This window comes from Sander vitreus, chromosome 6, assembly GCF_031162955.1.
Source record: "Sander vitreus isolate 19-12246 chromosome 6, sanVit1, whole genome shotgun sequence".
NCBI classification, from domain to species: domain Eukaryota; kingdom Metazoa; phylum Chordata; class Actinopteri; order Perciformes; family Percidae; genus Sander; species Sander vitreus.
The window spans coordinates 5569069-5593923 of record NC_135860.1 but is presented as its reverse complement, the minus strand read 5'-3'; the positions used below and the strand labels follow the sequence as shown (position 1 = coordinate 5593923).

At 42.6% G+C, this 24855-nt stretch overlaps 1 protein-coding gene across 1 annotated transcript in view; it reads left to right on the top strand.

Annotated features, from left to right (window-relative positions):
- The first annotated feature begins 200 nt into the window (after positions 1–200).
- The window catches only part of LOC144519212 (ubiquitin-conjugating enzyme E2 E2), a 28727-nt gene continuing 4072 nt past the window's right edge, over positions 201–24855 (top strand). The window contains exons 1-4 of the mRNA XM_078252198.1: positions 201–346; positions 1830–2013; positions 3063–3113; positions 21489–21621. Coding sequence (XP_078108324.1) covers positions 1838–2013; positions 3063–3113; positions 21489–21621 — 360 coding nt within the window. The 5' untranslated portion in view covers positions 201–346; positions 1830–1837. The remainder of the gene's footprint in view (positions 347–1829; positions 2014–3062; positions 3114–21488; positions 21622–24855) is intronic.

The window sequence follows — 24855 nt, the reverse complement described above, 5'->3', positions numbered from 1 at the left end:
GAAGAGCGCGATAAAGACATTTTATAAAACAATGCCAATTTACATGTAACAGGACCAACATCTTTTATTTTTTGTATTTTAATTAATCAGTCTATGGACCATGGTCTCGCGCTGGCTACTTCTCTTACCAATGCAGCGCACGTGCTCGAGCAGTTCGCGCAGGCCGGGAGCGCGCGTGGAGGCGGTCCGGGGCTGCCTCGGTTTTCTGTAATCGCTTTTCTGCTGCTGCTACCTCCAGTTAAATAGCTAGGACACGGGAGCGAGCAGACGGCCGTGTGAGGATATACTTTTTTCGGTACCTTGGGATTAACGACGCGGAATTGCAGCATCGACGGCCAGCCGCCAGGTAATATCGACACACGCATTTAGCCGCCCCTCGTAATGTTAGAGACGCGAAAAGTAAGTAAATGTCCCGTGAAAAGTGTCGTTTTCCAGTGAAGAAGAAGAAGAAGAAGAAGAAGGAGGAGGAGGAGAAAAAAGGGGTGGATGTGTGGGACGAGCCTCCCTTTGTGCCGAGACAGGGTCACTGCTCTTCAACGCACAATGTGGACACTCCAGAAACGGCGAGGATCCGCACATTTTCCTCCCGCTGCTCCACTGGCCTTGCCGCTGACTGTCCTTCAGCAGCCCCGCCATCGGCTGTTTCGGACGAGTCCGGCAGAAACGCCTTCTTCTATGCGTATTTTCATTGACTTTAAAACACCGGGGCCTGTTCTGCTTTTCCCTTCTTTTAAATATCCCTCAAAGGTAATGTAAGGCACCCTACTCTCCGCCTCCTCCCCCACGGCCTTGTAACGTTAGCAACGTTAACGTTAGCGAGCTCCAAATAATGTTTATGGTCGCTTTTGTAGGACGGCTCGGTTTCACGCCCCCGGTCGACCCCTATTGTGTTTTTCATCCCCACAAATGTTGACCTACCCGGTTAACCTGAAGAATTTAAGTGCTGTGTGATAACACACAAACATCTGAACTTGTCTCCGGTGTTATTTTCGGGGAGTATAATGTCTCCGCATCGACCCTGGCATCTCAAATGATCCGGGTACATTTTAGCCGCCTATCATTACCGTGAAACGCCCCCCGGGGAAGGCGAGCTGTCCGCCACTTCACAAAATCGTTTTGATGAACTTCTTACATGTCACATAGCTTATATCTGTCTGTTTTTATATTACAATTCAAGAGCCAACATATCTATTTTAGCCCTGTCTTTGTCGTCTGTAAAGGGGGGTATGAATTAACCGGGGCACTGCTCGCCTTCACGGATGGGCTCTTCCTTTCCAAGTGTCTTTTCTGATCTGTCCCCGATGAGATGTGTTACTTTCTGCCTGCAGTGATATAAAGAGCTATTTTATTCATTTATTTGGTGATATAATTGACCCAAAACCACAATAACATCCATTAGCTATGTGTTTAAAAAAAGAAAAGAAGGGAGAACCATGACACAGGGCAGCAGTATGTCTGTTTTATCAATCTAGGCCAGTAAAGCTACTCACATAAAGTCTTCCAAACAATTAGCCTGTAATATATAACCCCTAACCGATTATTAGGTGAAAGGCTTGTTATATTCCTTTTTACAAGGGACCCATACATCTGTAATTCACAGCACTGTAGCCTTTGACAAATGTCTTTTCATTAGCTCTCACTTTGCACATCGCTGCTCCGCTTTAACTGTCATCCACATCCAGCTGTACATTGATTAAATTAAACCCATCTTGCTGTGGCTTCCCTCAAATCTACCCATTTTGCTGAGATGCCACAGTTTGACATGCAATTGTCCAGAGTGGAAACTTGCTTTCCCTGCTAACAGGTTGTTGTGTGACATTTCTTTCCAGGGCCCACGATGTCCAGCGAAGTGCAAAGACCGGACGACAGCCCCAGCACCAGCGGGGGAAGCTCAGATATTGAACAAAGGGAATCGGTACCACCTGAACAGGAGCGAGAGCAAGCACAGCCCAAAAAGAAGGAGACCAAGATCTCGAGTAAAACCGCTGCTAAACTTTCAACTAGTGCCAAGAGGTAAGAAGAAGTGAGAAAAAAAAGCTGGCTATGGAGAGTGGCATTTACAAAGGGGTTGTTTGTTAAATTAAAGGCCTCTCCCCTTGTGCCCTGAGGGTGTGAAGTTATATAAAAAGACTATAGTCCCACAGGCATTGTCATTTCAAACATCCACGCTATTCAGTGTGACACTAAACCCACAGAAAGGAGGTAACTTGCACAGCTCGGCAATCTAGTGTCATTGCTGTCATTCGAAAGAGATATTCCCATTCCGGCCTGTTTGTTTGAATAGATTTGCCTCATGCTCTGCAGCGCTCTTGTCTCCTACACCGCCAACACTTACCTCCACCAGTCTAAGCACTTATTCCCCAAAAAAAACAGGCGATGACAGAATTATTATGCAACCAGTTGTGCAAAGGGTTGGCTGAGGCTGCTCAATCTTTTTATAACAGCGACTGATGTTGTGAACATCTCCCTTTTGTACGTCTATGCTTCACTTAAAAGCAGTCTTTGTGAGGGCCTTCAGCAAAACAAGGCGCTGTAACATGGAGAGGCTTCACTGTGGTCTTAAGTACTGTGTTTATATTAGCGTGAGTTTAGCCTAAGCGTTTGCACTCGGTTGCCCTTCACAGTCTGAATCATTTTGCACGGCTATCTGAAATTCTTAAAGCAGTCGTGTTCATCCTCATGCTGATTTATTTTGGTTTTTGCACCGCAGACTGATTACAATGAGAAAGATCACATAAAAACTTAAATCTTTTTATATTATATTTAGGATGGAATGATAAACCCAGTTCTGTGGCCCTTCACATGGACAGCAAATTAAGTTATTTACAACTGCTGTAATGATATTGGGAATATGTGCGATGTTCTCAGCAGCTATGAGAGTGTTGGATACTATGTTGTTGGTCACATGGTTAAAGGTGGGATTAAAAGCAGTATTTACCTCATCACAAGCTTGAAACACACTGGCTTCACTCACTACAGACTTGTCCATTGCTTCAGCTTTTATTATCTGGAGATTTGCCCTCCCAAGATAGACTTTTAACAATAAAATCCTTCTCTTCCAGGATTCAGAAAGAGCTTGCAGAAATAACACTAGACCCACCTCCAAACTGCAGGTAAGAAGATGTTCTCTTTTCAAAGCATTTCTCTGACTCTCTAATGAGTGATGGACGTAGAGGCAGAAACATGCTTCTTGTCTCTTAAAAAAAAACAAAGGCCAGGCTGCAATGCACTCGCTTTTGTCTTGTTCCCTTAAAGCTGTTGTTTGTGTTTTGTTTGAGATGGTAATCTCAGGTGAATTACAGAATCTGTAGCCTATTCTGACGTTGTTGTTGTTGTTGCTGCATAATGCACGCCACAACCTCTGTTAAAAGCGCAGCTCTTTAGATGACAGTATTATGGTTGCACTGAAATGGTGCAAAATGAGCAGCAGGGTGACTTTAAAACATGTTTCGATTCTCGTGTGTGTGTGTCTGTCCCCTGCTCTGCTGGGGATTTACCACAGACAATGGTTATTGTGTGCTACTGCCACGGCTCCCAGTCCTTTTGAGGAAAGAGATACGGTCGCGAGCGAGTGGCACACCACATGTGCATCAGTCTCTCTTGACATGACAAAAGGCGTGCCTTTGGGATGTAGCAGCTTTTATTAGATTAAATAACACAAAGCAACACTGTCGTTGATTGTGCTGCTGTCTATTACAGCACAATAATTACTCCCCGAATCCACTACAAATTTAAGAAAGAAAATGGAGGCCAGTCCTCGCCAAAATTGAGGACACTTGTGGGAGATGCTGATTTTCTGACAATTTTTTAGATTGGCTGTATTCGTTCATAGGCACCTGCTTAAAATGACTAAGGAAAACAGCTTTGTTTGACTCATCTGGCGATTTGGAATTACTTCACCCGAGACAGCCTTGTTTATTGCATGAATTAATCACCCCTGCTGGGTCTCATCAGAACCCCGCCATCATTAACGATAAACATTGAGCTAACCTTTTCATTCCAGCTCACAGCCCAGTTTTGTTATTGTACTGGGGGCTAAAAGAGATGTTGTTTTCCTCGAGGACTCTAATCTATTTCAACCCCCCCACCCCACACACACACACACACACACACACACACACACCTCCTCACATGAAGGATTTAGCTGGAGGACACGAGTAAGTCATTTGAAAGTAAAATAATCGCTAGCGGAAATTTCACAGTCATCGTCTTAGCGGGGAACTAGTTGCCTGGGAAACAATTAAGCTTCTTTAAGATAATCCTTGTGTGTGTGTGTGTGCGTGTGCGTGTGTGTGCGTGTGTGTGTGTGTGTTCGCTTTCTGTAAACTCCAAAATGATACTAAAATCGAATAATGTGTTTTCTGTGACGCACCCAAATAGATGAGCCCTGTGTTAGTAATACCGGGGGGGGGGGGGGGGGGTCAAGACGCATCAAACTTAAAATTTCTCATGCAAACGATTACAGCACCATTTACATCCTCGCGTGAATGAGCGCAATCGGTGGAGCTAGTGTCGTCATTTGTATTCCACACGCTCCCCGCTCCCGGCCAGGTTAGCCTGAAAGGTTATTCATTTCTTTCCCTGTGACAAATGGAGTCACAGACTGTTGGCCCCCTTCAGGAGGCAGACAGAGAGTTGTGTTAAAGAGATTCACTTCGGCACATTCAACTAACGCTGCGCTGGGGGGCCAGTTGATGTATGTCACCTCATCTGTATCTCGGCTGAGGAGCCCCTCTGAGTCCCTCGCCACTTTGTCCTGGTCGGAGAGAATTTGCCATCATCGCGTTATCACGTTAGTTAAAATGTGCGGTCTCCTTTGGTATCATGTACAATCTCTTCAGTACCGCCTTCAGGGCTCTGTGTGCATTTCTCTCTGCAAAATGGAGAGCTGTGCTTCGTGTCTTTGGGTGTAGATGTGTGCTAAGAGAACAGAATTTATCATTTAACGCCTCGGAAGTGTTGAGGATCTAATTTAGTGAAACATCTGTGGCAGGAGGTGTCGGCTGATGAAGTCCAATAAAACGCCCACGCCTTTTTCTTCTAGCATCCATCTAAGGTTACCGTGTTAACCCTCAGCTGGGTTTAATATCACAAACTGTTGTTACAATAACCCGTCTGTGTTGATAAATCACACACTTACTGATGTTTCCTTGCTTTCTGTGGCTATGAAGAGTCTGTAATTTGAATGCTTAAGTTATTAAAAGAAAGTACATTTCCACACAGTGTGACTGAAAACTGTCATACCTTTAGTGCTATGTCACTACTTGGGAAAAGCAAGCCAGTATTTCAATTTGTCTCCAAGCTTTATCTCACTCTCAGCATTGTGACAGCTCGCTTGTCACCTTGGCAGTTGTCATGCATCAAACGAACACGAACACGTTGAAACCCAAGAGGATTTGACGTGGCAATTATTCTCACTGTCATACACACTTCAAGTATATTGTACAGGCAGCTTGTGCTTTTACACCTATTGATAGAAATGAAGCAGCATCTGAAAGGAAGAGTGTTTTCCTGTCCTGCAAGTTTCACAAATGTAGTAGTAATCTTACTGGGAATAAAATTTGCATTAGATGCACTAAAAGAGGAACTTGACACGCTCATTGGTGTTACTAAATTCTCACTGCCATAAACATTTAAATTCACGTTGACATCCAGTAAAAGCAAGCAAGAGGACTTGTGAACAAAACTGTAAATACCTAGTACAATTTGTCCAATTGCTTTTTTTTTTGCTCACCTTTTTTTACTTTTTTTTTTGCTCACCTCTTCCCCCAGTACATCCTCTGTGGAAAAGTGTTATACTAAATGCCTGACATTAGGGCTGCAACTACCATTTATTTTCACAATTGATTACTCTGCACAATTTTCCTAAAGCCCAAAGCGATGTCAAAGTCAATTTATTTATATAGCACATTTAAAAACAACTGGGTTGACCAAAAGTGCTTTACAAGGTAAAAACAACAATAATACAACCATTGAATACAGAGTACATCACACATGAAAATAATAAATGAATAAAAGTTGTTTTTATTCCTGAAAAGGCTTGTTTTTTCCGACCAACAGCCCAAAGAGCCAAAGATATTAAATGCAATGATATAAAACACAGAAAATCAGAGAATCCTCACGATGTATTGAGAAGCTGGAACCAATGAATGTTTGGCTTTTTTCTTCTTCTAGATTGAATCACTTAAAATATTATGAAAATACTTGAGTTTGAGCTTTAGCTGAATTGGTTTAAATATAATGTCCGTCCAAAACCACAGGAACAATGTTGGTGATTCTTAAACTGAATCATTCGACTTTGTCACATTCATGCCCCAATCACAGTCCATCTCTCCCACATTTGATAGGCTCCTGTCAAAAGAAATACTCCTTTCTGCTTCTCAGTTCATATTTCCATACTTATCACTTCCATTTGTGCATTTCAATTGCTGCTCTATCACAGGAATTGTTTTAGCTGCATTTGCTATCTCGGTGCTGCGGCTGTTGCGACCTGTTACTATTCCTTCCTTGTAATGTTGATCCACCGACGCCAACATTTCAAGCAGAAACACATTAACATTGTTAAAATAAAAGCTACTGGTGTTGTACCTTGCAGTTCTGGACCACTGTGCAGTTTCATGTGTTGATCTTCTTCTCACAGATGGCCAAAAAGATACTCCCATTACAGCTACTATGGAGTGATGGCAGAACAATGTTCAGCTGCCTAAAACATAATAGTACATGTCAGGTTTTGGGGTCAACCCATCTGGATTCAAAGATTGAGTTTTTAAAGCTGCTATTGTTCACTGACGTTCAGCAATCACAACAGAATTATCCATTACAGAAGAGGCAGAGATACCAATTTCTCATCCCGAGGCAGCTCCGATAGATTAAATGCAACACAGCCTCAAGCCATGGCGCATTTTGAGTAACAAATTCACCCCCCTCCTCTGTCACGTTGGCAAAAGGCATTCGTGGAGTGTAAGAAACCACTAACTGAGGTGGAGGTAGATAAGGTTGAGAGAGAGTTTATGTAGCAAGTAAGTCATTTACTGAACTTAATTACAGAATAGCTCCTGTAGTGCTTTGGACATTACAAACTGAACACTTAAACCGTGTAGAAATAAATACACAGAATTGGATCTTTATTCAAGCCAACTGACTGGTCGTTAAGCCCCACCCCCTTTAGTTACTGTTGCTATGCCTGTCACGCATGACGTCCTCGCACAGTGCACAGAAGTGTACATTGATGCCGTTGGCAGATTTACCACTCTAAATTCTTGATAATTTTTGGGGCCTTGATTACAGACAAAAGTATCTACTCATTTCTAGCTGGCGGCCCTCCGTTTCTGCCAGCTGAAATAACTGTCACTGGCAGATATTATAGCTGTAGATAGCTGGCTCATTATGTCACCGTTAGCTCCGTGAGTTGCTTGGAAACATTGAAACCGAAACAACTTTTTAATGTTTCCATCTGACTCTTTTTTTATTTTTTTTTTTATTTATTTATTTTAAGCAAGAATCTTGCTTAATAAGGGGTTTTGCATTATTGCGTCAGCATTGTTCTTGTCTTGCAATGTAGAGCGAGTTAGTTATTATACTACAAGTAAGAAAAGTAACAACACGACACACACACACTTTGTACTAGAAAAGGCTACTGTCCACATCAATTGTGATCAATATCACACACAATGTGCTCTTCAAATTTAGATTTTATGGAACTAAAGCTTCTTCTTTTTTTTTTACTAATATCTTACACTGTTTGCAGTGCTTCAGTATGTGGTGAAATCCAAAGCTTGACAGAATAATATTGTAAAAAGGTTAGCTGTAATATTTGGCTGGTCTTTGAAACAAATAGCCTTCCTCAGTCCCTGAATTTTCCTGGTGTGATGTAATGACCCCACGATGCCCAAAACAGAGCTGTCACTCCCAGGATGACATCATGCAAGCTGCAGGGAACGGCCTCTTCACGAAAACGCACGCACAGCTGGTCACTGCATCGCATGCTCGCTGGCTAAAAGCCTTGACATGAATATGTATCTCCATCATCATCAAGACTCGCCAAGAAATGAGACTCTCTATAATACTGTAGGTTCTGACCCGTAACTCTCTTCTCGCTGATGGGATCATCTTCGTGTCTGTGATAGCTGCATATTAGTTTGTGCCATGCCCCTGGGGGATCATGTGCCGGCGACACACCCAGCATCATTTGTCACAGCGTTACCATTAAGCACAGCAGGGAGGGTTATTAATATTCATGAGGGGGTGAAGGGATGTAGACCGGAGGCGCGAGGGGGGGGGGATATGAGCTGCAGGAATACCTCCTGGGTGTTCCTAGCTGATCACTGTGTTGTGCATGAATTATTGCAGGTAGGATCTTTGCAATGTGCTGTCAATTGAACACGAAGAAAACAAGCGGATGCTTTTTAGATGACGGCAACATTTGACCTCGGGTGAATCAGCCACCCTAATCAATGTCTTGTTGCATAATCGTCGCCTTTCATAAATATTGATGAATTCGAGGCGCCCATCTGTGTCTGACGCTGGCGCATTCCTGACCTTTCAGTGAAGGCCTTGTCCATTGACCACAAAAGCTAAGCACCTTCGTGAAGGCACCGTTTCAGAATTCGAATCGCTTTGTTCACCAAGCAGAATATATAAAAAGGGCTCTACTTGGAGACGCTTGTGTTTTGAAGCATGTCAAACATTTCCATAGGCACAAGGTGGGGTCAGAGGCTAATGAGGAAGATTGGGCAAAATCGACCTTCAGAGGTGATAAAATGCTTGTGAAATAAAGTGAGGAAATACTAAATGGAAACAAGGTTATAGAATTGACTTTATGTTTTTCTGTTGCATTATATGGAAACAAAGAGAGGCTATGAGAGTTTTTAAAAGCAAGTAATTACCAAAGTAAACCACGACTGAATACTTTTTTTAAATAAAGAGGGGGTGAACGCAGGGCTTTTAGTCTGCAGCAATGGAAAAGGCAGCAAATGAACAGTTTAAAGTATTAAAGTGCTATGCTTTTTCCACTTTCCTTTATCTTTTTTTGTGCACGTTATAGGTTTACAAAGTGAAAAAGCCCAAAGTCCACCCCAAAGGGACTTACAATCTCCAACAGAAAACACTGTTCACAAACTGCTCCAAACAGCTCTGTTGTAGTCCAGCCTTTACTTCCGTGCGTCACTTTGTAACACACGTTATAATGCTCGCCTAGCAGCTAGCGTGGCACTCCCTCATACTCTGCTTCTCACCATAGACAGTATATAAGAATGGACCAACAGATCCCGTTGCTCTGGACGGAGACCAGTGAAGGCCTTTTCCGGTTCCGGCTGCGCAGCCTCCAACTGAGAGAGACGACGTAAATGTGACGTGACCAACCTGTCTGAAAGTTGTAAGTCTTCTGGTAGCTGTGCCAAGAGAAATCTCAATCATTCCCAATCTTACAGCGACAGAGAGCGTAGGTATATGTAAGGAGATAACATGGACACAGGCTAATTATTGCTAACCAAAATGCTAGTTAACATTAGTATTTAAACTTAAACAGCTAATGTAAGTCGAAACTGCCTGCGAGCTTCTCCTGTACTATACGGTAATTCCTCTACTATGCAACAGTAAGTCCCGTGGTTATGACACAATCGTTAGCCTATTTTTACAAAAACGTCTACTACGGGACCATAACGTGAGATACAAGGTAATGGAGCCTTTTATACATTGTCGTGTTTCTTTAGAAATAAACAATGGACAAATAAAGCCTTTTAAACGCTTCAGATGTAAAGTTATTTGCTGTCAAAGTGGCGTCAAAATGAATGGCAGTCAGTGGAATGCTAATGGGGGGTGATGGCTTGTTAGCATCAAAATGGCGCCATAGTAGGTTTGGGTTGTGAGGAGACGCTTACCCCCTTGCTTCTGACTGGCTTGTAGTCCTTACCTAGCTACTGCGCATGTGCGACTCCCAACAAAGATGGAACAGAAGTGAGATGCCTCACTCTGTAGCTAAAACAGAGAGCTCAACACACAGGGTGAAAAGAGGAGCTACAGCAATGTGCAGTACAACAAAAATATGGTGTTTTTTGAAAATTAAACCATGTAAACCTATTCTGGTACAACCTCTAAATACAATTATGAACCTGAGCATAATATGAGCACTTTAAGATTTTATAATATTTACACTAAATGTATTTTATCTAAGATAAATAAAGTGCCCTCAAAAAGGACCATAAGACAGGAAGAAATATGCTATCTGAAAAAAAGCAGAAGCATATTATAGCATACAGATGGACGGTGCCAGACTGGGTTTTGCTGATTTGTTATGGCCCCCATTCTCCTTGTGCACCTATGAAACATCTGCTGAAAATAATTTCCTTTCCGATCAAACCAATCTGCCCTCATCGTTTTTCTCCTCACACAAATGTGCTCCTATAGAGCGACGGCAACATACGCTCTGCCTCTGACGCCGGCCTGAGTTTAATTTATCCTTAATGTTTTCCACTGCCGTACTTGTTTGACAGCAAACACAATCTGCCTTGATTCATGTGTGTCATTGAATTCTCAATGTCCTCATTTGTGAGGTAGTTTTCAGGCAAACACTTGTCCAGAATGTTATTAATGGGTTTGTGGGGAAGCCGAGCATGATGCACGCCGTGTGGACATTTTGTGGTGGAGTGTGGCCATTACACTGCCGGTTTCACAGAAGCAGCTGAAGTCATTGAGAGTGACTGACTGGTAATCTGACATGAAAGCAAATGGAAGAATCTTTTGGCAAGCGAAGAAATACAGTAACTCACAAGTAAACCATTTGCTTGAGGTCCCATTACTCGTGTGAGATCTCCAAACCTGATAGATTCCCCCCGGAATTCACAAATCATAACTCCTGCCAAGACGGTGTAAAGTGTCTTAATGACATACAGTATTTGCGGTTTGGGGGTTGAAAAGTTAACACTCTTAACATGCTGCAAATGGTGAAATGAATAATAATCAGTGAAAAACATCCCAAAGGAAGGCCCTTTTCTCTGTGCCGATTTGTTTAACTCGCAGCTTAAAAATCCTGTTACATTTCTCTTCCTGCAAACCTGAGGGCTAATATTATGTCAAGGCAATAGACCAACGGAGGATCAGGCTCCACAGCAGATCTGGCAGCTCAGCTTGTTCCAATCACTGACATTCTGGTAATAAGTCCATTCCCTCGGCCACAGGGCCAAATGTCTGCCCAGAGTGCTTTTGTGGAGGGAGTCTGAAGAGAGTCTCTAATTATGGCTGAATAGACTTTGGTGCAGGGCTGTGAAATTATAAATATTAACATCATACTCCTGACTAACTCAGTTAATAAATTGCAAGAGGCTGCAGTTTTGTCTCGGAGGCAAATCTGTTTTTAGGCAGTTTCCTTTCCTGAAGCAGTGTTCCTGTGTTACCCTGGACTGCACACCAATTTGCATGTCGGCACAAATTCTAACTTGTTTTATTCAAGTAAAGCACAGTGTTTCCTCTATGTTGATTTTATTGTGGCGGTGCGCCATGGCAAAATTTCTTCCGCCACGCCACACATCAGAAATAGGGCAGACGCACAATAGTTGCGGTTGCCTTTTAAATGATCCTGTCGCTCACATTGCAATTTAACAACAAGTAGAACTATTCAGAGGTTATTGGGCCCGTCCAGTTTAACTCCACACACACACACACACACACACACACACACACACACACACACACACACACACACACACACAGAGAGCAGAGCTGTGTTACAACACGCAGCACATGCACCTGACTGGGAAAGATACCGCTACGCTCGTTACTGTAAGTAGGCTACAATAAAACCTAAAAGTAAATGCGTATCAATACCCACTCACCTGTCTACGGGCATACACATGTAGGAAGTCATATATTTCAATCTGATCTGTCTGGGCAGTCCTCTTGTCCACCGTGCTGTTTACACAAACAAGGCTCTACTCTACTCTAAATAGCGAATTTTGACAAACAAGCTAAAACAAAAGCTGTCGGTTTGTAGTCTAACTGTTTATCTTAGTTTGCCTCAAGTCTTGAAATTTTGACAAATTCTTGTAAACTTAACTGCTGGCTAAACTAACCGTCCTCTGCTGGAGCATTTATGGATTTATTACAAGACCAAAACAAACCAACGTGGCTACTTAATATGCACGTGAATGACGCAGTCTTTATGTTCACATCTTCATTCTTGATGATGATGCTGGTTGTATTCTGGCCCTCATGACCCCTGACCTAGGACTAGGTATAAATTAAGTACATTTGCACAGTGATATGGTATAAGGGCTAGGCCCAAGTACAATAAAACAGGATGAGAAATAGTATTATTACAAATATATTTTATATTGAATAGGGTAATAAATTGGGGGGGGGGGGGTTGCTGTTCTGCCCCCACTGCTAAAAACAAATCCTAAAGGAAACCCTGAAAGCAAATGTTTATAATTACCCCTTGACAAGACACACACACACTTTATACTAGAAAAAGCTACTGTCCACATCAATTTCAATCGATTTTGTGGAACTAAAGCTTTTTTTTCTACTATTAGTTGTTGTGTAATCCTTCACCCTGTGTAAACTGCAATGCTTTGATGGTTAAGTGATCTTTTTATGACTCATGATGTTGTGCACTCTCCTTTATGCAGAGCCTGTGTGTTATGGTAATGATATATGCTCTGTATTATTCATTTTTAGCCAGAGGCAAACATTTGCACTGCATCAGACGCCGGCTGCCTCTAGCAGCTCGGATGCGGAGAAGAAAAATGCTTACAGCACCGAAAACTCTGTTGTACCTCAGAAGCATCTTGCTAAAGTTAAATGGCTGAGGAAAATAAACAGATCCCCTGCTTTATTTTCAGCTTTGTTAATGTGACTTTAAACCTCAGTGAGGGCAAACTTCCTGAGTGAAAGGCCAGTTCTTCAAACCTCTCTTTAGAAGTACTGTATACTTCCTCAATTCAATACGGACTGCTGTTTACATTGATTCAGCCCAGCATGCAGGGTTGCCCTCCTGTGAAAATAAAATGGTGCTATTCCCTCTGACTTGGAAAGCATGCAACCGCCTACTCAACCATTTCCCGTGTTGCTGGATAAACCGTCCGGTCAGTAATTGCAGTAGTCATTGTACACATGAACAATAAAAGGCTTGATTAAAAAACAAGCCATGTCATTTGAGACAATAAAGACAAGAGAGCAGAGGAAGGAGGTGGCACCTCGGCCGTTGAGCTGCACAGTAATTGGTCTTGGGACTCTTTCACGGTCGGGGGGGAAAGAAGATTGCTTCATTAAAGTTCCTCTTCTGATATCCGCAGCAGCCACAAGACAATCTTAACTGAATGAAGGTGCCTTTAGGGAAAAAAGGTGCCTGTGGGGAACAAACTGGAATGGCAAATAATGCAGATAATGGCTTTATTTGAGCATAGCAGTATTCACACGCTCCAAAACATACTGATTCACATTCAATTACGTGTTTACTTTCCTGTTTTATTTATCAGCCCCTTGGTGCAGTTCTTGGCTCAGACAGCTATTTACCTGCTCCCGTAAACAGCTCGCTGTGTGACAGGCTGCTTTGGGAACACGCTGGTGTTGTGCTCGGTGGTATCGCTGTGTTCAGTGTTGTTTTCCCCAGTAACATATTTGCATGATTTGTTTTCTCACCTGTGTATGTTCTAGGCTATCTGATCTTTTAAATGTAACCTAATCTTAAAGTATCAAACACCCGCGTTAGACCTGAAAGGTGGCTGTAAGATGTGTGTAGTTTCTCCTTTCACAGAGCAGCGGTGGTCGGCTTGGATTCACGCCGGTAACGGTGGATTTCTTCAGGGGCCAGTTTTTGTACTCTTCATACCACTCGTACAGCACTTCCTTACATATGCTCAGTATGTTCCAAACAGTCATACTACCGCAGAATAATTACTAAAATACTGCTTTCACCTAGGTGCATCTGTTACAGCACCCTGTGGAGATATTTGTCACAGGAACTAAATTCACCCAAACATTCTTGTGGTTTTGAAATCAAGCTGTATCTGTATCCGCTGCAAAGCAAAATCATTTCTTTGAAAGCGTGTGAATGTTTCTCGACAGTTTTCTGAGAAAAGAGGTTTTACTTTGTGGTTGCCTTATAAGGCCAGACATTTCACAGATTACTTAATACAACACGGTTAGTTTAATAGAACTGAACAATGAGTGAAAAAATTAACATCCTCTGCATATTCTTGAATTGTGGACCATGAAGCCTACTGTGAATTAACTGTTGCCAGTGCATACAGTCTGGCACTAAGACGAGTCTTTGAGGGCTTACCAGGGTACTCTTTGGTGCTGCTTCTGTGACAGTAGAGAGATGACTGTATGTTGTTTGTCAAAATGAAAGTTTCTGTTAGACTCTATTACTACCACATAGACCCATTTTAGGTAAACCAGTTCCTGCTGTTTCCATTCAACTGTGTTTTTTTTACTCTTGCATTATTGTATAGTTGTCACTTTCAGTTTTGTTCTTGATGTAAGAACTTAAGTTTATTCAGGTTTTTCATTGCAATCTGCTCTGGAGTGTGGGCTAAATTCCCAAAATGAAATCAGTTTGGATATCTAAGATGACATTTATTTTCCAAAAGAAACTTTTTTTCTGCCCATAAATATAATCAAGGTAGATGAATTCACCTGTGAGTGGCACAGTCCTATCTCATGACTACATCTCTTTCATCAACTTAACCTGAGCCCTGATATCTGTGGGAATCGGCTCTGGGTGACAAGATTGGTTAGTGATTTTGCAGAGATTAGCCCAGCTCTCATGCTGCAAGATAAAGGTTATCGTTTGCATTGGCACCAATCTGCAGAATGCCCGGACTATGAAATAAGGCAATGCGGATAATTACATGGAGCAGAGAGGACACCCTGGTCTCACATACTGCACTGTATCATGAGGAGGAAAGGTCATTCAATATATATGGAAATTATTATTACTCTGTGATTATGGGGCACAGCGTGGGTAGTTTTCAGGAACTGAGAATGAAAGGTAACAGCGATGAAGTAGGTCTGTGGTAAAGTGCTCCTTATATTTGAAGAAGAAGAAACCATTTTCTTAATCCTCCTTTACTCTCAGTGCGGTCTCAGGGTTTCAAAGTGTCCAATCTATCTCAGCCTTGTGTGCACTGATGAGTCTTTGTCGAGGTGAAGCACTGAGCGAGGTCAGTGTGGGATGCAATTACTCGCTCCCTCACAGGTTCCACAAACACTGTGACTGAATCATGGTGATGATGCAAGCTGGTGTTGATGCTACATTTAGTGAAGGATCTGAACGGTTGTTTCTAGAAAAAATAGGAATAATTGCAAGTAGATGATCTGTGAGCGGAAGAAAACTCAAAGAAAGAGAGCAGTGTGAATCTGTGGTTCAACACTATTTTGGTGCTCTGTTGTGGAGGAGGAAGCCCAGCTGTCAAAGTGGGTTTTACATGAGTGTAATCTCGCAGGACAGGGCAGTGGCAAGACTCCCACGGACACCCGCACCCTAATGCATCCCAGACCCCTTGAAACAAATGACCCAAATACTCACTGAATCAAGGCATTTGGCTGACAGGGCACTGCAGATGTCGTGTTACTTACACCGAGGTTAGTATTATTGCAGCCTCCAACAAAGCCCGTAAGCATCACTGTTACACCAGTCAACGTCATGTTTTTGTGCTGAGCAGCTCTGTCTGCTAAAGAGAAGATTGCTTTCCCGTAGAGAGAGAGAGAGAAAAGACAGGAGTGACACGGAATATTTGTCTGACTGTCGCTCTCAGTTTTAGGGCTTTGTGTTAGATTATCGTGGGTTGTTCTTCTTAACGCCTTCATTGACTTACCATTAATTCAATGATGCTATTTTTTAGGCAACAATGAGGACTTCGCAGCCGTGCATGACTAGTCAGAACCCTGAAGAAATGTTAGTTTGAAGTTGCTCTTGCAGAATAAAAATTCATATAATGTCTTGGTTACCCAAATATTACTGTGAATTGATTCTGTCAGTTGCAGAGCATAATATTCTACACGGCTATTAACCCGGGTCAAGAAATCATCAGCTATTTAACTCCTGTCATTAAGCGTGCGTTAATTAAAGCCTGGCGAATGGGATCTCATGCATGCACTCACTGATGCGGATTGACGATTTCCTCACCACTCCCCTCTCCCAAAACGAATGGCCAAGCGAAAGACTGTCAGATCCTGAATGAGCTGGCCCTCAACCAGCTGCAACAAAGCACCACAGGAACGCCCGAGCCGGTGGGGGGAGGAGGTCTCCAAGCAACAGCCAGCGGTGGCATGCACATTGAGCTGTTGACTTAGCCTTTATCCACAGCCCTTGTGCAGTTGTCAGATCCCCTACAGCAATCTCGCTGCTGAGTGAGGACCTCTGCCATACCCGCTCATCTCTATTTTTCCATCATCTCTGAGTTATTATCGCGGGTACAAACTCATCAGCCTCAAAAGGAATTGAGCATCTGCTTTCAATGGAGATGTTTGGAAATGGAATAGTCGGTTGTCTTCTTTTTTTACCATAGTGTCAGGGAAGCTTTTGAATAGTGTGGAAAAGTGTCACCTTGAGGTGTATGTGGCACAGAAATGTAAGTACAGAGGGGAGATTGCCCAGAGCAAGAGAAATAAGCTGTCTATGTGGTTCTGACAGGAAATGTAGAAAGTAATGTTTGGAGAGTTGGAGAGGGATCACAACAAGTTCAGTTGATAATTTAGGTCAATCAGTCAGGATCACACTGGCTAATTACAAGCCAAACAGGATGTGCTTGAAATGAACTAGTTTGAACAACACGTCATCGACCACATCTGAGATGTTTATAGCTGTTCTGAACGGCCAAACTCAAAGACGGGGTGAAAGACCGGCCGTCACAAGCTAAGTTTCCATCCAATTGTCAATCGAATTATCTAAAGTTCGGTAAAAAAAACTCATGCGAAATAAAGCTGGTGAAAGTGTGTTTCCATCCAACAGCTTCAAAGCGAAATAAAAACCTGTGCGTAATGACGTCACATGCTGTTTTGCGATCAAATTGGTATATCGAATTGATTTTAGACATCTTAAGGTGTTTCCATTCATTTTCGCACTGAATCGCACGACATTCAAGCAAACATTTGCGAACAAAGTTTTGCTAGACAAAATGGATCGCGATTTTTGGCCCGTCCCTTTCCCCAGATGTCGCAAGCTATCGCCCTCCGGTTCCAACCGAGAAGCGTATCGCCATTGCGCTCTACAAACTGGCTACATGCGCAGAGTACAGAGTGGTAGGCGAAACGTTTGGAGTCAGCAAAACCACCGTGCACCGGTGTGTTTACGTCGTGTGCAATGCCATACGAACGAGGATGATGCGAAGGTATAGATACCTACCTGGAGTGGATGAGGCGCATGATATCTCGCTGCGTAACTCCAGAGCGCACCTTGTGCCACAAGTGTATGGCGCAATAGACGGGACTCACGTCCCGATTAGACCCCCTGCTGAAGGCTACAGGAATTTTGTCAATAGAAAGGGCTGGCCATCAATCATACTACAGGCTGTGGTAGACGATCGTTGCATCATAAGGGACATTTGTGTCGGTACTCCCGGCAGTGCGTCTCTTTGTTCGTCCACTTCCTTCTGTCTTTGTTGACATCCGCCATGTGTGCAAACAGAGCGGAAATACTGGGCGGAAATGAACTAAAACTTCTTCTTCTTCATTTTGTGGCGGGTTGCAACCATAAAATGACCTAAAACTTAATCGCAATTCATTATTTATTCGGCAAATAACGTTTCCATCAGCGTTTCTCGCATAAGCCGTATATCGATCAAGATAAAATCTGATGAGACGAACATATTTTCTTTGAGTCGATATTCATGTAATTCAATCGAATTTTACTGTTTCCATAAGGCATTTTTCATTTGATATCGCTTAATTCGGATAAAAACGTGTGAATGGAAACATAGCTATAGACAGGAGAGAGACGCCATACTCAGTGAACTCAAATGTTGGGAATAAAGGTGAAAAGGTTTCGACAAGCTTTCCTGGAAGGCTTTCATAGTGTTGCACCCGTGTGCCAGAAGTGATTTTGTGAAGAATGAAGGGGGGGGGGAAGAGAGCTTGGGAAAGAGGTTTAATTTTTGCCTACACAAATCACATCTGTACACCTGGCCGATGTACAGATCGGTAGTGGGGGTAGCAGTGGGAGTGCTTGTCAGATTCAAGCGTACTGCTGCTTTGAGACTGCCCCTCTTAGCGGGCGTTCACACCGAACACGCAAGGTGCTGCATTGGTGAGGGGTGTGTTGCTTCAGGTAAAGGTGAGACATGAAATGTAATTCAGGAAGTCCAGGTTAATAATAATAATATATTTTATTTGTAATGCACTTTACATTTGGAGCAAATCTCAAAGTGCTACAGTTAAGATCATAAAAGCAATATAAAATACAAATAGTGCAACAACTTGCAGGGTTAGTTAAAACTCTAAGATAAAAACTTTTTATATAAAAGTCTCAATAGTTTGAGGTGCCCTCAGATGGTCGGGGAGGGCATTCCAGATCCGAGGAGCGGAAGAACAGAAAGCCCGATCACCCACGGTGCTGAGTTTAGTCTTGGGGAGAAGGAGGCGGTTTGAGTTTGTTGAACGGAGGTTAAGTAACAGATCCATGAATCGGAAGGTGAATCAGATGCACAACAGTTTTATAGTACTCAGGGACATGATTTTACAATTCTAGAAAGTTAGCACAGCGGCAACTATTTTATCTTTGGTCAAGACGAAAGTAATCCACCAGAAGTGTGCGCTTGCACACAATTGATCGGCCACCACAATATCAGCTTTTATAAGTTAGTCCTGTGTTTTGTTGTTGCGCTTACACCCGACTGTGTCACTGTACTGGTATCATTCAAGTAAATGGGCTGCAGTTGTTCTGGATGTGGCCTAATAGAAAAAAGTCAACTAATTGACAGTTGGGATCTCGGTCGACTGAAATTTTTTTAGTCTTTAGTTAGTAATTACATAAAAGTAGTCACAACTATGGCTATTTGATAGGCACCGCATCTAAAGAGATCCATTTGCATTTATCTGCAGAGGGACAATAAATACTATTAATATTACATGTGGACAGATTAATCGGTTAGTTAAAGAACTCCTTTTAAATTGTATTTCTTCAGTCAAGGGCATCCCTTCAAGTTGGTCATTTATTGAACAGAAATCTATTCTATCTATCTGTTTAACGGTGAAAAAAAAGGGTCTGTGCGCCAGGCGCAAGGTAAGGGGTAAGGGTAATGCAAGTGCAATAAATCAGTCAGAGTGTCATCTCCCATTCCCTTTAAAAGCCAGGCGCGTTTATACCTTGGCGCATTGCTATTATGATGGCGGATTTGCTAAGCAGGAATGAGAGATTTTCAGGAGAAGAAACTGATCTGCTCGTGCGTGAAGTGAAGGCGCACAAGCAGATCATATCATAATACTATTCCACATTGTAATATTTTTATTTTTAATCGTGTGTGTGTGTGTGTGTTTAACAAGCGTAGTGTGTGCCCACTGTGCACAAGCCTAGGCGCATTTTACTAATGTGCTGTTAAAATAACAATGAAATGCTGCGTTATTGACTTTAGACCAGGTTTTTGTTGGTCAATGGCGCGATCACTTTCCACTGCCTCAAGATAGCAATACGCCAAGAATGCACCTGAACACACCTCCCTGTAAGACCAGCATGCCCATGGGCGCAGGTGCATTTGCTATTTAAACAACGTAGACGCTGGACAGGGAATTGAAAACTGCGTCGGTCTTAAACCTACAAAGAAATTTGCGCCAGTTAATAAGATGGGGGGCCCCTGTGTCAAAACTCCAGCCATGGCCTGATGGAAGTATTGAATCCCTGTGCTCTAATTTAATTTCTGTTAAATAACACAACAGAAGAATGTAGGAACGGCTGAATATGACCACCAGTTTGTACTGCGGTTTGCCCTCACTTTATATTGTTATGACAGGCTTTCCAAGCACAAGTAGCAGCTGGCTATCATATGTCAACATCTGTCTCTGTGGCTATAAATCCTTGTATTTGGAGGTCATTTCCTGTACTTGGTTCAGATAGCGCTCTCTGTCTGACCAAAATGCAACACAGTTTGTTTGGAAGAGAAACACACAACCTGGTCATATAGATGAAGCATCATTTGTGCCTGCCAAAACGAATGAAACCAATGTTGTTAATACTCACTAACATGTCCTTTACCACCTTATTTGACAGCTTGTACAGCAAGCCCCCGCCATGTGCATGGTGGAAGTTATCAATTACTGCAGCACTAATTTAAGTATCAGGTTTACAAAGACCAGTACTCCGTATGTGTCCCCTTCTTACACACCAACAATGCACAGCTTTGTCTCTTTACATTCTTTGCTTTTGTTAATTTATTTCCACTCTTCTTTGTGCCTGAAACAACACAAGTCCAGATTGGGGACGTCCTTATCGACAGTGGATTTTGAAGTAATTCCCCAGAGAAGAAGTAATCATAATTAGCTAATTAAAGAAGGCTTAAGAGAGCGGCGGTGTGAAAGAGTGGCAAAGTAGATAAGTGGAAATGTGCAGTGTTGATACTGAAGGAGGAAGGAAATGTCTTATTTCTATTTATGGAGAAGGATCTGTTTTTCAAGGGCATGCTTGGAGCCAGATGCTGTTTTTAACAGTTTGCTGTTTTGAGGTTATTACACAGGAAATCTCTGTCTGAGATTATTTGTTTATGTCTGAATAAAAGTGAATACAACAGCCTTGAGAGAAAGCAAACCCTGTATGTCGGGCAGTTTGCATACACACATTTGTAAGCACATCTGCCAGAAAGCTAAGGGCTGGCGTTAAACACCATCCCTGGTAATTACATGAAATCGGAGGGATTGTTCATTGTCCCGGGCTTTGTGATCTGGACATTGTCCCGTTCTCCTTTTGGCTCTGTGCCAGCTCAGGGTCTTACCACAAACAACAGTGGGGGAGGGAGTTCTTAATATGGAAATGGCATTAATTACTAGGCCTATACAACAGATGTGACCTCCATCCTCCACGTCAGCATAAATACTCCTCTCATGAATGAAAACTGGCTCGAATATGAAATCATTTTACACTGGTTGGTCGTTAATATCTCTCTTCTTATTGTGTGAAAGATTTTCTTTCAATCTTTGTTTTTACTGAACACTTGATTAAATGTTTAAATGGATTCACTGGTGTGTGTCAGTGTGGTGCGTGTGCTTCAGTAACTCAACTCCCAATAGCAGGTAATCTAATCTTCCAATCACAGTTTTTTTGAAAAATAATCTAAATCCTACTAAAATAGCCTTGAACTAAAAAAGAAACCCACAAACCTCCACGGCTTCGGCATTCCCCAAATCTCGATCATTAACTTGTCAGAAGCCAGAATTTACCGCCTGAGCTGCTCTTTTTTTCCCCAAATCTCTGTCAGCCCGCCGGCAGTTTGAACACCAGGCTGCCAGGTCCAATGCGCTGTGCTGATTAACATATTAACAGGTCTTTTGTTTCAATTTTCTAGCGCTGGCCCCAAAGGAGATAACATCTATGAGTGGAGGTCGACCATCCTGGGACCCCCAGGCTCCGTGTACGAGGGAGGCGTCTTCTTCCTGGACATCGCCTTCACGCCAGACTACCCATTCAAACCCCCCAAGGTCAGCCGCCTGTAGACATAACTCTTATTATATTTGGATGTTTGAGTAGCTGACCAAGTATCAACTTCCTGCACAGAGTCTGGAAACGTGTGGCGAAAATATCTGGGTCATTTAATGATCAGGAAAAGAGATTGTGATACACACACTGTATGATCACACATTTTCTTCCATCATAGACACACTTTATTTATTTATTTATTTATTTATTTATTTTATTTTGCAGAACTATTGCAGGTTCATATGGCCATGTGGTCATTACCAGCAGATACGGAGAAATCTTATCTCAATATTAACTATATTATAGGCACTTTAACTTAGGTTTTAGTCCTTTTTTATATTAAAACCTATTCATAATTATTTTGAGGAAGGGTTGCTGAAACTACAAAATGGCACATGTTCTTCGGACGTGCACGGTCTGTCTGCTTTCCCATGAATATTAGGGTTATCAGAACAGACTCTCGTTACCTTAAATTATATGGGGCATGTTTTTTTCTAGAAGCCCTGTGACCGACTGGGAATCTGTTCAGGGTTTGCCCTGCCTCATGCCCTGTGTTTACAGGATTAGGCTCCAGCCACGGACCATTTTTTATATCGACAATGTCAGTCATCAGTTTGCAAACTGGAAGATGAAGTTATGGGGTCTCACAGGGTCTTTAGTTATTTTCACAGGTTCACACACCTGTTCACAAATCATGTCAGTTTCGGTTCAGACATCTCTCTAATTATCCTCCCAACACACAAATACGCCTTGAAATGAGTTAGAATATACCAGGTTAGGGACTCTCTAAGACTCTCATTATCTTACATTATATGGGGCATGTTTTTTCTAGTAGCCCTGTGACAGACTTTAGTTCAAAATCAGTGTGTTTGTGTATGTTATTGTTCTCGGGGGGTGTGACAGGGAGTGATGAGAAAAATGCAGTGCAGACAGATTGCGCCAAGCTCAAGGTAATCCCCACTAAATAGCCTATAATGGCTGATAAAGTTATGTAATTATCATTCAGCTTTTTTGGCCAATTAACATAGTTTCATCATAGCAAATGTTTCATGGCCCAGTACTTGGCCACTGCTCGGGGATTGGGATCCCCCACTGGTATAGAAAATGAGTGGATAGATGCACTGATGCAGCGTGACCTTTTTAATGCAGGTTGACGACAGCGTAATGGCAGAAAGTAAGATAGTAGAGTACATTAAATCACACTGGTTTCATGGCAGTTCAGGGTCCGCACTAAAGCTTTTTGACATGCTATACAGCTTGGTTTTCACTTTGCTACGCTTTTCTTTTATGAAGAATCGTCGTGATTCTTTTAGCTCACAACGTGGGTCGTGCCAAATCCTGACCTGTTCATTGCATAGCGTCATCTTGTTTTTTTGTGTCTGCAGAGTACTTTAAGGATGTTGAGAGGATGTCATTCTTGAACATGCAGCCTGTCAGGGCCAATCTCCCTTTAGTTTGCAGTGCACCCTATTACCCTTTCACTTGGCCTTCATCCCCCCCCACCCCCCACCCCTTTCTGTTATGGACACCCCTCCCCATGCTCGCTCGCCCTCTCCTCTCCCTCTTTCTCGCTCTTGTTGCTGTGTAACCACCAGCTCTGTGTTTGACAGCAGACTCAAACAAATCCACAGGCTCCGGCCCAGCTTTGTGTTGCCAGAGGGACTTGAGTGTTTCCGCCCCCGCCAAATACCTCCTACCCCTCCGACACACTGTGATCTGCAGCCAAACACCCGCACGCGCGCACACACACACACACACACACACACACACACAAAACCCTTCGGCCTGTAGCTGCCTTACAGTCCCCTCACTATAGAAATGCTCAAGTGAAGCTGAGTTGCTGAATGCACTCAGACCTCAGGCTTGGGAGTTTTAGACCCAGAACCTCGCTTTTCTAAAATCTCAAGACTCTGAAAGAGAAACAAGAGCTGACAAGTATGCCAGGTGGATTCATTTCTGAACTCAGGCCAGAAGAGGAGCTCTGTGTCTGCAGAGGTGGAGGGGTTAGTTATTTATAACGTCCTGCCCCTGTGTGATTTTTGGGAATGCCAAGGCTCATTAGAGGTTTCCTCTAGAGGGTCAGGAGGGCCAGATGTTGGTGATTGGAGCAGCGGGGGCAAACAGTGGTGTCAAGTCTCAGAACCAAACAGATGTCAAGCTCAAATCTGAGCCGAGGCAGACGACATAAACAGTGGGAGGTTTAGTTGTTCAGGGTGTTTGAGCGGAGCACATTTAGAGCCTAAATCCAGGGAACTTTAGTGTACATGTTATGGGTCACTGTTTGAAGCTGTGTGGTTTGGGGAGGGTGTTTACTGTGACGAGTAAAGGAATTCCTTTGCACTTGGGTGCTGGGGTCCAATATTCAAAGAGACAACAAAACTGTTGTTGTGGTGTTTGGATTTTACATCATGCTGCCCTCTGTTGGTCAGTCTGATTCAGTTAAATATCATTCGAAAGTGTTACTCGATATTAGATGGAGTAAATGCTGTTTTCAAGCCATTGAAAAACCCAGAAAACAAAAATCTAAATAATATATGTTTCAGTGACTGTAATAGAATACAGTCATTTTATACATCCTGTATATTTGTGGCTACATGCTCGTCCAGCAAAGGTGACAAATGGTGTTAAATGGAGCAATTGAGGAGGACCCATTACACTGCTACTGATGCTGATGCATGAGCGTTAATGTGAGAAAAGGAGGAAGGTGAAAGGCTCGCAGCAGCCTTTAACTGTCCTCCACGTCTCACCTTATTACTCCCAGTTATAACAAGCTTCTCAACCTGGCAGAATACACAGCAGGTCGACTTTCTTTACTCCATCTACTGCTAACATGCTCATATTTGAGATTACAGTATATCATAACTCTTTCTTTTCTCTGCAGGTCTCTGTTTTCTGTGTGTAACAGGAATGTTGCTTGCTATACATCTGTGGAGCAGTGGTTTCTGTCTGTTGGTGGTGGCAGTTACGAAATTAATTAAAAAGCCATTTCGTTTTTCAATTTATTTTAAGTTGCTGAAGAAGAACATCAGCAAATTTGTGTTACAATGGCAACATCCTGTTATTTTAGTTGTTTTCCTGGTTATTTATTATAAAGTGTTTATTGGCATGTAAATACTGGTGTCACGATTCGATTATGATTATCCTGTCAACGACTCGAATGGATTCAATATCCCAGTGCATCACGATGCGTCACCTCAGCAGAGCGCAGACAAAAGGCAAAAACAAAACTCAGTGGG